General features: G+C 40.5%; 1 protein-coding gene across 1 annotated transcript in view; it reads left to right on the plus strand.

The window, feature by feature from the left end:
- oat (ornithine aminotransferase) overlaps positions 1–13,114 on the plus strand; it is a 125,544-nt gene that overhangs the window by 77,171 nt on the left and 35,259 nt on the right. The window contains exons 6-8 of the mRNA XM_062525596.1: positions 132–254; positions 707–835; positions 1,519–1,632. Coding sequence (XP_062381580.1) covers positions 132–254; positions 707–835; positions 1,519–1,632 — 366 coding nt within the window. The remainder of the gene's footprint in view (positions 1–131; positions 255–706; positions 836–1,518; positions 1,633–13,114) is intronic.

The raw sequence follows: 13,114 nt of genomic DNA on the forward strand, positions 1-13,114 counted from the left end.
CCCCCCCACCCCCAATCCAGGTAGTGAGGCATGCAAGGAATCTGTCTTCATGTATTTTCGTTTGTTTTGCCTACCTGTTGATTTAAAAGCTGTAGAGGCATTGGTCAAATTGTGTTTGTTTGTGGTCACAGAAAGCCCTTCAGGACCAGAACGTGGCAGCCTTTATGGTGGAACCCATCCAAGGAGAGGCTGGTGTGGTGGTTCCAGACCCTGGTTATTTGACCAAAGTCCGCGAGTTATGCACACAACATAATGTGAGTATTTAATGTTTCTCATAACAATTGTGAGCGGTATTTCTTCATAATTACAATACAGTTTAGGTGAAGTCAGTTTTACAGTGAAGTCGGTGTTTGCATGTTGCAGCCTGTTTTGATTTGCATTGAGCTCAATGAGCATCAAACAGGCTAATAGGCTAACTGGAAAAAGCACCATGCCAATCTCTAGCTATGGTGAAGGGTATGTGATGATGTGGGGCTATTTTAATTCCAAAGGCCAAGGGAACTTTATCAGGATGCATAATATCCTGGATCCATGAAATAGCTAGCCTTTAAAAATAGCTTAGGCAGTTACCTTACCTTTCTCTGGTGTACAAGGACAGTTTGAGACAGTTTCCCTTGGGAATCAATTAAGTGTTTGTCTGTCTGTCTGTCTATGTCTGTCTGTATGTTCCCATATAATAGTGTTAATTAAGATAATCTTTTTTCAGGTGCTGTTCATTGCTGATGAAGTGCAAACTGGGTTGGCCCGCACTGGCAGGCGGTTGGCAGTTGATCATGAGTCTGTCCGTCCTGACTTGGTGGTTCTTGGAAAAGCCCTGTCAGGTGGTGTCTATCCTGTGAGTACTTGTGCATACATTGTTGTTATTCACTGATTCTTCGAAAATTGGATAAAACAGGTTTTTATTCTGAAAATAAAGTAAGTTAAATTACAAAATCTGAAGGTATATCATTATAGACCAATGTCTTGGCAGGTCAGCAATGTACCAGTGCAATCTGAAAATTACAATGTATTTTGTTTGAGCGTTTTGCGTTCACACATCAACATGTTGCCTAAAAAATGCATTATAAACACAAAGATCATAGTTCATCTATGTCAAACAGTTGTTGATAACATCATGGATAGTAAACCAGAAATATAAAGCCGGGCAAACTGTAATGACAAAGATGTAGCCTTATCGATGACACCAGAAGGAATAATAGCAGCAAATGGCTGGTTGCACACTGCAGGCGCCTAGTTGCTCAGTCCTTGACATTTAAGTAAACGGATCTAATTAATCATAATGGACATACTATGTATTATCTTTTTTTCCCTCCATTTTTGTCATGAAATTTACGGTGAAATAAAGATGAAGTAAATTCAAACGTGTCTAAAGATGAATTAATGTTATCATTATTTTAGTATGCAAACAAATAACAGGCCATTAATGATGACAACCATTTGATTGTTTTTGATGAAAAAGGTTTTTGTGATGGTGTCAGTTTCTGTTCTTAGTGTTGAGTATGTGTGTTTTTGCGTTAGGTATCAGCTGTGCTCTGTGATGATGAGGTGATGTTGACCATCAAACCTGGAGAGCATGGTTCCACTTATGGAGGAAATCCTTTGGCCTGCAGAGTTGCCATTGCTGCTTTAGAAGTGAGTTATCACCGGTCATTTAACATCTAATTTTACAGATATGACCATCACTATCACTGGTAACCTGTCATTTCAGGAATTCAATAAACTTCATAACGGCCTGTCTAACCAAGTGATATTAGGGGTCCAAGAAGCACAAAGATAAATGACCTGAAGTTAAAAATCTTTTAGGGGTAATTTACACACTGCAAAATGTTTTATCTAACCAAGTGTTATACATTAAGATCAAAAAATATATTTGGTATTGTTTTTAGTATGAAAAGACTTACCTAGTGCTCAATTTGACTTAATTTAAAGGGATATTCCGCCAACGGATTAGACCAGTAGCATCTTGCCTGCTAGCATCATGTTTAAAAGTGACTAAGATTTCCGGTAATTTGCCCATTTAAAACGGGTCTCTTCTCAAGTTAGAAAGTGCAATAAGACCAACTGAAAATGAAACCTGGCGTTTTTCTAGGCTGATTTGACATGGAACTACACTCTCATCTGGCGTAATAATCAAGGCAACTTGCAAACTACTGGCACTACTATTGCTTGTTGTCTATGGGGATTGGGGACTATGTTCAGATGCTGCGTTATATCACTGCGCTCATGGTACGTAGCTTGCTTGTTAATGTCGGATGGCTGCCGGTTGTCGTTTTTCCGGTATTCCCGTTTCTCGCCGCTTTTCGGTCCCATTGAAATGAATGGGGAAATGATTTTTTTTGGTATTTTTTTTGCAGCCTTTTTTTTAAGCATTGTTGACATAGTAGAAGTCATTAGCTAAGTTATCAACCTGGGGCCCGTTGCACAAAAGCAGAATTAAGACATCCGGGATAAGTTACTGAGCTGGGGCGTATTTCACGAAACCAGACTAAGTAGATCCAAGATAAGTGACGACACACGCGGTTGACCAAGCCTGGTAAAAGTAAACATGCTAAATACGTTTCACTAATGCTGAGTGAATGTACGTATGCACCCACGTGTGAGAGCTTCCTTGTCTCGGCACGCAACGTCATTAAGAAAGCGCTTCGCCACCGCAAAGATGCACACAGTATGACTATATATATCTTAATTTATGTTAAAAGCCAAATTAGTTGAAAACACCTTCGAAAAATGTCCCATCCACTTCCAATCAACTACTAGAGTAGGCTATTCATCAAACGTCCGTAAAAAAAGAAGCAAACAACAAGTATGTTATTAATTATAAGGCCACCATAATTTAAATGACATCCATATGGTATTAGGCAGACATTCTGCTGTGTTTTGCGAGTAAATGCAAGTAGCAAATAATATGGAATAGAGCTCTTTGAAAAAATCGCATGGAGGTCTGATTTGAATGACAGCTAGCAGAACCAATGACAGCTAGCAGAACCAATCAGATAATGTAATTACCATTAGAATTAACTTAGCTTGACTGTTAGCCTGGTCGGGAGCAGGCTAGCTTCCAAGTATAAATTCCCATGGTAACTTATATGTGATCTCTTCTGTGAAACCAAGTCAAGGCTGTGTTCATCCAGGATAACCCAGTAAGCCTGTCTAAATCCCCTATCTTGGTTTTGTGAAATACCCCCCAGAGCTCAATGAATCCAAAACAAGAGCATACCGGCTTAATTGGTTGCACAAAGACTAGGGGTGGCACGGTTCACAAAATCTACGGTTTGGTTCGTATCATGGTTTAGGGTCACGGTTTTCGGTTCGGTACGGTTCTTGTTATTTTTTCTTTTAATCTTTAACACTCCAGAAACATATTTCAGCATACCGGTATATAGCTTAATCATCCACAATTAGATCACAAACTGAATTTGACTTCACATAAAGCACATTATTGTCTAAGCACAAAATGTAGGTCCAGTGTCCACCCATATTTTTCATTGCATTGCCTTTTTATTGCTCTCCTTTCATATAGTGTGAATGATTTTTTAAGAAGATGTGAAGCTTGTCTTTATTTGAAACATACACACATTATGTAATTATAAATACATTCTATATATTGACATTTCTGATATTCATAACAGAAAACTTTATGCAGATTATAGCCTACTATTCATATTACAACTCCACCTCTTGAATTCAGCTGTCTGGTTGAAGCCTCAAAATATTGTAAACAAAGTAGCAGGCTAAGCTTATCATACTCTACTGGTTGGACTGTTCAGTTTCCCCACATGTTTAAGTTTCAAGGTAAGCTAATACTTTTTCTCCTTGGGAGTTGAAAACATTGGTATTGAGATGGTCAGTCAACTTGAATGAGTTTTAATCAAATGTCTGCAGCATAGCCTACTAATGATGCTAACCGGATTTCACAGTATTTTAGCAGTAATTTAGCTAGTCGTCTTCTATGCGTCATTGCGTTCACGATTGTGAATGTTTTATTTGGATTAAATGTGCATGTCGAGGGCAGGTGTCCATTGAGCACGCACTAGAGCGGGCCAAGGAGAATGAGTTTACTTCTACTGTTTGGTAAAGTTGCACGCATAGTCTACAAAAGTTGCGGAAGAACTTATAATAAATAAATAAATAAAAAAGAACAACGAAACGTAATATGTGGCGGCGGCCGGTGCTGAATCGGTGGTGCACCGCCACAAATTAGTCTATGTGTGAGAAACACTGTCTTAACTCCTCTGTCATCATAGGTAACCTCAAATCCAAAATGTTCCCACACACCAGACCTACAGTATAGGCTGGCGCATCCTGTAAGTCCGTCTTTGTCTTTCGCAGTTTGCCATTTCTAAACTCGCGCGCAGCACTCAAAACTCCATACTCCTACTCTTGCGCGAAAGGGAAACACATCGTCACATCTGGGAATTAATTGCACATGCCACAACTAGCCGGAACCGTAGAACCGTACGACGAACACACACTCCGAACCGTGACATGCCATCCGCACGGTTCGGAGCATTTATCACGTGTGAGAGCTTCCTTGTCTCGGCACGCAACGTCATTAAGAAAGCGCTTCGCCACCGCAAAGATGCACACAGTATGACTATATATATCTTAATTTATCTTAAAAGCCGAATTAGTTGAAAACACCTTCGAAAAATGTCCCATCCACTTCCAATCAACTACTAGAGTAGGCTATTCATCAAACGTCCGTAAAAAAAGAAGCAAACAACAAGTATGTTATTAATTATAAGGCCACCATAATTTAAATGACATCCATATGGTATTAGGCAGACATTCTGCTGTGTTTTGCGAGTAGATGCAAGTAGCAAATAATATATGGAATACAGCTCTTTAAAACAAATCACATGGAGGTCTGATTTGAATGACAGCTAGCTGAACCAATCAGATAATGTAATTACCATTAGAATCAACTTAGCTTGGCTCTTAGCCTGGTCTGGAGCAGGTTAGCTCCACAGAATAAATCGCCTTGGTAACTTATACCATAACATGTCCTGCTGCCCCCTATCCCGCTTTTGTGCTACTGGATCACGGATAAATTGAGCCAGGATAACCAAGATATCCCGGCTTAATCCCTTATCCTAGTTTTGTGCAATAGGACCCTGGTTAGCATTGTTAGCATGGTAAGCATAGTTAGCATTTTTAGCATACTGTAAAACTTCAAACAATAGCCGAGTCCCAAATAGACGCATGTCTCTTTTAAACGCCCGGTGTGGCTACAGATTTGGGTTAAAGGCCGGTCTCCAACCGAAGCCTGGTCTGTTTTTTTAGTTTGGGGTTGTATTTATTCTTCTTATACCCATCAGATCTTCTGTTTAAGCCAGCATGGTGCAGATTGTGCACACTAAATGTATAATTGCATGACTGCGGAGGTGAAAGCCAGAGTTCCAAATTCGTAACTTTTTTCGACATTGGCCTATGTCCTGCATTATTTAATTAATGCCATTTTGTTAAATTTGCGCACTAGACAGCATAGTTTATCACAAACTTTCTTTGTTTAGTTTCACTTTCTCTCGTTTCTCCGCGTTTCTCTCAATACCATGGCGGAAAAGAAAAAGACTTGATTTAAATGATATTTAAGCTGACAGTTGTCAAATTTGTCTAACAAAATTCGGGAGAAGCAGCGGCAAGATATTTCTCGGTTGATCCAAAGAGGGTGCGTAAAGGCTGAGCTGTAACGTCTGTCTCCAAAGAGGGAGAGCCCTGCGCATCTGGTCGGGAGCTGCGCAAGCAAGGCAGGCAAGTGGAGGAGAGCGACGAGGAGGAGGAATTCGCAAATCAACTTGTAGCCTAGTTGAGGATCACGGTGATGGCGATTAATAGGATAATTTTGAATCACACGATTGCAGTTGTTTTACAGGGTAGCATTCATTATTTATTGTTGATGTGTTATCAGGGGCAACAAGTTCACAGGCTCGATGGTAACTTGAATTGTTCAGCCCGCTGTCACATCAGTTCGTTATTTTAAGCTGCCAATAATTTAAGACATAGCCTATTATAGTAGGCTAATTCTAATATGATCTGATTTGTGAAACACATTCGAATTATAGGCTAAATAAAGTAGCCTACCGTAATAGAATGTGGTAACCTCCTGTTGTCATGCTTTCCGTCTGCTGCCTTATGCTATTGGGTAGATATTTCTAATCCTACAATAAACCTACACTCAACTAACAACACTAAATTAAACGCCTGTCTCATATAGACGCCTGTCGGTGCATTTTGGAGATTTGGCAAAATAAAAGCCCGGGCTATTGTTTGGAGTTTTACGGTATGCAACTTATTATTCCCGTTCACCCACTTTTTTAAGACGCCTCTTCTCCTAGAGCGTTTTTAGAGCTCCAACACTAAAAATTCAGGCCTGATCCAGTGTAGCTTGCTTGTTCATACTGGGTGGCTTGTAACACCCACAAACGTAATAACTTCCCACAAATGTAATAAACCACAAACGTAATAAAAATATGCACTTTTAAAATGCTGCACTCTCCCTAATGTACCACATACAGTGGGGAGCATATGTATTTGATACCATGCTAAAACAGGAATATAAAATCAGAATTTGACAACTGGTCTTAATGCCTTAATTGAAAAAATGAGTAAAAATCAAACCGCCAAGGACACCAATTTTCTTTGTGATTGAAGAATGTACGGTAAATAAATAAATGTTTTCCTTAAATGCTAAGGGAAGGAAGTATTTTACCCCCTATGTAACCCTATGGGGATTTAACACATAGGGTTAACATAGGGGCAGGCAGAGTTTTATTTTTAAAGGCTAGCTATTTCATGGATCCAGGATATTATGCATCCCAATAAAGTTCCCTTGGCCTTTGGAATTAAAATAGCCCCACATCATCACATACCCTTCACCATAGCTAGAGATTGGCATTTGACATTTCCAGTAGGCCTATTAGCCTGTTTGATTTGCATTGAGCTCAATGAGCATCAAACAGCATCAAACACCACCCTGTTGGTGCAACCGCCCCGACGTTAAACGTTAGCTAACATTATGTTGGATTGTCGTTAGCTAAATATACTGTAGTGCTTACATTAATGTTAGGTTTGATTGTCTTTAATTACTGATAACGTCACCTAGAGCTAACCGGTTACTGTAACGATATAAGCAAATCAAGAAAGGAGTAGGCTACGGCAGGAGTCAAGACGATAACGTTGGGATTTATCACAGCTGTGGGATGGTATCGACGTTAGATTGCTTCTTCTAGTCACTAGTATTAGATAGGGATGTTGACCGGTGACTGTTTGACCGATAGTTGACCGTATCCACGTTAACCGACCAAAGTTGTCGCTAGTCGGTTAAAAAAAATAAAAATAAAAAATAAATTAGGCTAAAGAGAGTGGACTAAACGCTACTACAGCTAGCCATCTCATTCCAAGAAGATATTTTTTGCGTGAAGTTAACAAACTATCCTTCACACTCAATTTTTCATAACTCGCCTGCTTGTAGGCTAGGCTACGTAATAAACCAATAAAAACATTTGGCACGAGGTCACAGCGGTGGCCGTTGCGTCTTTTGCAATCTGGAAGTGCGCTGTTTTATCTATTGGTTTTATCGTGTTGCAGTTTAGCCAACTTTCCGCATAAGATGGGCTTAGATTTGGAAAGACATTACATCTACATCTCAGGAAGGGTCATCAATGGTAACAGATAAGGTAATGATCATTTTCGTTATTATTGTTAGCACTTCCTCAAACTAAGCTGCATCTCTTCGGAGCTGTCAATTTGATAAGCGAGCCGCGGCCATTTCAGCTTCAAATGAGCTTCTAACGCTAGACAAACGCCTTTATTTGCAACGCGATCACCTTGTACCCAAACCATTTTCGGAGCGAAGGAACCATTTGTCCTCCACTTACAAGCTCCTTGGTTTGCAGGACTCATGTTTGGCGCTGTAGGGGATTTAAAAAAGTGACGTGAGTGAAAGGGCGGCGCCGGGGCTGTGTGTATGAGCGGGGGACAGAGAGATGAGAGTTGGGAAATTGCGTGGCTGTTATTTCAAATAGCATAATTTATTTTAAACGAATCGGTTAACCGGTTTCAACCGGCTAATGAGCCTCGGTGGTCGGTCAAGAAAATGTGTAGTTTTCGCCATCCCTAGTATTAGAATGGTTTGACAGCTGTACAGCTTAATGAGCACTGACGTAACAATCCATCTTTGCCGCCAAAGTGCCTCAACGTTAACTCTATGGGAGATTTGAACTCTTATCGTAAATATCTCAAAATAGATGAAGTTAACTGATGCCTTTATTTGATTGCTTGTTAGATCAGCCCATGACCTTCTGCGTCCTGGCAGTCGGCTACTTTTGAAAGAAGAGGCAAACTTTGTCGATCCATCCCTAACAAACGTTAACTTTTTGGACTCGCCCACTCTGTCAGAGACGTGAATCGTGTTTTGGCCTACAAACCTTTTAAAATATCGAAAACGGATCATTGATCAGGGAAAGAAATATGGATCAGGAAAATACAATTTTCCTCGGCCCTCCCCCCAGGCCAAAAAATTCACCTAGGCCCTCCCCTAAGCCTGAATGATTTCTCTTAGGCCCTCCCCCCCTGACGACTGCCCCCCCCAGTAAATATTGTACAGTCCCTTAGTTGCCTGATGCCTTTAGTCTTTTCCACATGGTGAGGTATACAGTTTAATTAACAATGGTATCGGATCAGTATCGGCTATTACACAGAGCCCAGGCATCGGTATCGGTATCAAACCCTAACCCTAACCCTAATCGGTATCAAAGTCGGATCGGTGCATAGGACTTTTACTTTCTGAAGCTGGACTTTTTTTTTCTCTGGTGACTTGCTCTTGGATTTTACTGTTTAGTAAAAAATACTCACAGCTCTCTCCATGCTTCTGCTCATATGTTTTGTGCAAATGTATTTCCAATATAAAGGACAGGGTTTGCCACAAATTGTGGACTATGCATCGTCTCAGAGATAGTGTTGTTTTTGGCGGCCTTTTTTGGTTTTAGTTTTAGTCTAGTCTTTGTGTCAAGCTGTCATTTTAGTTTGTATCAGTTTTAGTCACGTTCATATTCTTTTAGTCTAGTCAAGTTTTAGTCGACTAAAAGTATGAGCATTTTAGTCTTATTTTCGTCTAGTATTAGTAGACGAAAACTAATGACTTTTAGTCTTGTTTTAGTCAATGAAAATTGGATTTTAGCATCTTTTTATTAATGCAATTCTATTTAAAGGGGTTGTTCCTCCATAGACTGGGTAAGACTGTTTTTAGTGGCAGGCACTATAGCACCAGCGAACTCTGAAACTATAGGACTGGATGAAATGTGCAGATAACGGTCTCCACTGATAAATATCACACTGGCTAACCTGGAAATGAGGTCCTACAGTGGGTACGGGTTGAGAATGCACCTTCTCCCGCGGGACTCACGAAGAGATCCCGCAGGCTGTCAAGCCGATTTTTTTCGAAGCTAAGGCAATGTACCCAAACAACCACCAGGTGGCAGAAAGTTTCATCCCGCATTTCAGCTGCATTTAATGATGAAGACCACATATCCGTCAATAGTCGACTCCTTAATCTCATTTAATCATTAAAATGAAGGTGATGACTGGCGAAATTAATCAAACGAAGTTTCAATAAACCATTGTTGAAATTGACAGTTGAAATGGTTATAGAAAATCGCCTACAGCCTAACGCCGACACAGCTGATTCTTTGATTGATTCTAAGCTGTTTTGATGTAGGGGATGGGTAAACTGGCGCGCTACAAACATGCTACCAATCAAATGTAATATTAGTAGGACTAGCCTACTTAGACACTTTAGTCATAGGCAACGTTGCCATGTTAATTTGGGCTAGAAGTGCTTGCTTGTGGTGGCGCTCCTGTCCGCTGCTTCTCCCGAATTGTGTTTGACAAATTTGTTATTGGGGGAAACAGTCTTCTTCCGTATTGAACAGACGCTCGGCATGTCAGATTGCAGTTGCAGAGTATTCGAATGTTTTACAACCCAGCTGGTATCCGCTGTTCATTCCGACATATCCCCACTCGGCGGTAGGCCTAGGCTATTTAACTTTTTTTTTTTTTCAAACAACGTGCCATTCCGACATGAGGTCATTAATAGGCTATTAATGTTAAATTTTTCATGGAGATCATCTGCGCCGCGCCGCGCAGCGCAGCTATAGCTGATTGTGAAAGCCGATTGGAAATACATAAGTTTAGAGCGAACCTTTCAACTATGTTTGCCATGGTAGACAAAAACACTCAAATAAAACAATAGCCTAAAAAAAAACTGCATGCGTAATGGACACGGCTCTAAATAATGGACACGGCCCTAAATACTTTTCGAGGTTCGCCATTTGGTAATATGACCTATCCTTACTGACAATAATTTAGATTGAGCACAACTAAAGTTGCACGAAGGCAAAATACAGTCCTAATTCTATATAGCCTGGCCAATATTGTAGATGTGCAAAAGCAGCATTTGCGTGCGTGCTTGCCGGTGAGGTGTAGCCTACAAAAATGAGCATAACATCTGATTATTAAAGTATGGCTATAGGATATAGGCTAGAGAAGAGTTGGTTTAAAATTCAAGTGTAGTAAAAAAGTTTGTGCACATCCCCGGTCAAGGTGCAGAACAAGAGTAAATCATAAAAAAATGGAAAAAGGTTCGCACACTTGAAATCCTTCTTTTTTTTTATTTGATTTGATTTTCTTTAGCACAAAGGAATGACGTTTCGACCGTGTGGTCTTCTTCAGATTAAAATTCAAGTACGTGCGCTTTTTAACCACTCGAGACCGACTGCAGTCTGTTGACACAGCCAGACGACTCTCCCAACCCATTCATTCGTTTTGGGCGATATAACCCATTCATTCGTTTTGGGCGATATAACCCATTCATTCGTTTTGTGCGTATATAGATTCCTGCATGCTGCATTACCGTGACCCTTAGCCTACCTTGTGGATGATTTTTCTCATTGGGATACAGCAGGACAGGATGCCTTCTATCTAACAAACGCAAAAGCTGAGATTGTTGGAAAGACTAGGCTACTCAACAAACTTGTTTTTCGTTTCTGGGAGATCTCGTTATCGTTTTGGATTGTCGGATTTTTATACTTATTGTTTGGACTTATGGACAATGAACTTTGAGGGGTGGTTGTTAGTGCTTTACAAAGCTTTGTGTTAATAAGTGTCGGTCCTCCTATCCTTCAGCTCACTGCGCGATGCAGTTGCGCATAGTGGCCACGAAGTCATTAACTGTTTACGACACAATACATGATATTTGTGTTTTTCGTTTCTTAGATTTAATGCATGTTTGACATGTAAACAGGCCTTCAGTCCGTTAACTTAAGGCCTTCTTTTGCATGTGGTTGCTCGCATCCGCCCGTAACCTAGGCTATTATGTGCGTAGTGGCTGTATAGGCCTACTCTTGATTATAATAAGAGGCAAATTGTTACAGGACAACTTAAACTGACTTCCCCAATGCTTCCCCGCAGCACATTACATTTTAATATAGGCTAATATTGGATGAACAAAGTCTATGGACTTGCTATATTAAATCCAGTATAGCCTAATATTATTAGGCTATGTGCCACGTCCGATTTCGTAAGTGATGTAGTAGGCTACGTCTAAAAATCGACAGCCGTCTTTGAGACTACCCATTTCATGAAGAGCAATTGTCTTGTGCGATCACTCCCCCTCCCCCACACTTGTCTAACCAGTTCACTAGACATTATAGCCTACCTATATACGGCATTGAGGACGATTGCCTCCCTCCCCCCTCTCTCTCGACAGACACTTCCTGACACTAGGGCTCGGGATCATGACATCAAAACTTCGCGGGCACAGCCACAGTGGCAGCTTCACTCCTTAGTTTACTATGGATTACTATGGATTTACTCCCGCCTTTTAGTGTGTTCATGTTACTTAGTTTTTGCCTTCTTGGTCGTATGTTGCTGTGTAGTGGGGTGTAACAGTGCTACTATATTTCTGCTTCTTGTCTTGTGCATCTGAATGAATGGATATTACGTTCAGTGCGCTACCAAATGGCGGCGATATTCCTAGAATGCAAGGCGTGTGCCCGAGCCCTATTATGTAAATGTAAAAAGGTGTGTGTGTGTGTGTGTGCTGAATCACGAATTCACATATTAACTTTTCTTTTCAGCAGACATCGCAATCATAAAAAAATCGCAAAACTTTCATTTTTTTAAATAAAATAAAGCCTTTTGTCTTAGGGTTTCGGAGAGATTGGTGGAGTAAGTTTTGAACCCCGGTCGCTGACGTGTGACATAGATGCCTCAACCAGTTACGCCACAGTTCGAATGTCATTAACTTCGCGCTTAGCCAAGAAATATAAAGGATTCAGTCAGTCGAGTTCATTTATTCGCGGCACGCGCTTGAAACGCCGATCAAAAGTTCTGACATGTTAAACTGACGTTAGTCATTAATTCACCACATGATAAAATGCTGTTATACGCACAGTAGCCCACGGTAGTCTATGTCTATCTCTGAATCAACATGAACATGCATAACGAGATCCATATAGGCTAGTTCTAAGTTGCTAGAAACTTCTTTTGCGGAGCTAGTCCTATAGTCGATGGTTACAATGAATCACCCTCACTGCCCTATCGCATATCTGACCATCCATTGTTACAATGTTACAAAATGCGCGATCTTCTCCATGCATGTAGCCTACGGTTATAAGTAAAGTGACATGATAGGCATGTATTAAAGATATTTCTGTTAAATACATTTTATTTTCAGTTGTCAAAAGTGATGGGGACAAAATCTGTGATAACGAGTGCTGGGTAAGCTACCCAGCGTCGCCGGTTAAAATGAACATGCCTCCGTTTTAAAATAGCCTATAGTACGGTGTACGTTTTAGGACATCCTCAGACTCAGGTGTCAGACTCAGAAAAACAACCGTCATCTTCAGACAAAACTGTCTCAGCGTCAGAAAAAAACTTGTCATCCTCAGACAAAACTATGTCAGCATCAGAAAAACCTTATCATCCTCAGACAAAACTGTGTCAGAGTCAGGAAAACCTCTGTCAGAGTCAGACAAAAAAGTCTCGGGTGAAAAGTTCTCAGAGTCAGGTCTCGGAAAAAAAGAGTCAGACAAAAAAGTCTCGGGTGAAAAGTTCT

This window comes from Sardina pilchardus, chromosome 22, assembly GCF_963854185.1.
Source record: "Sardina pilchardus chromosome 22, fSarPil1.1, whole genome shotgun sequence".
Taxonomy (NCBI): domain Eukaryota; kingdom Metazoa; phylum Chordata; class Actinopteri; order Clupeiformes; family Clupeidae; genus Sardina; species Sardina pilchardus.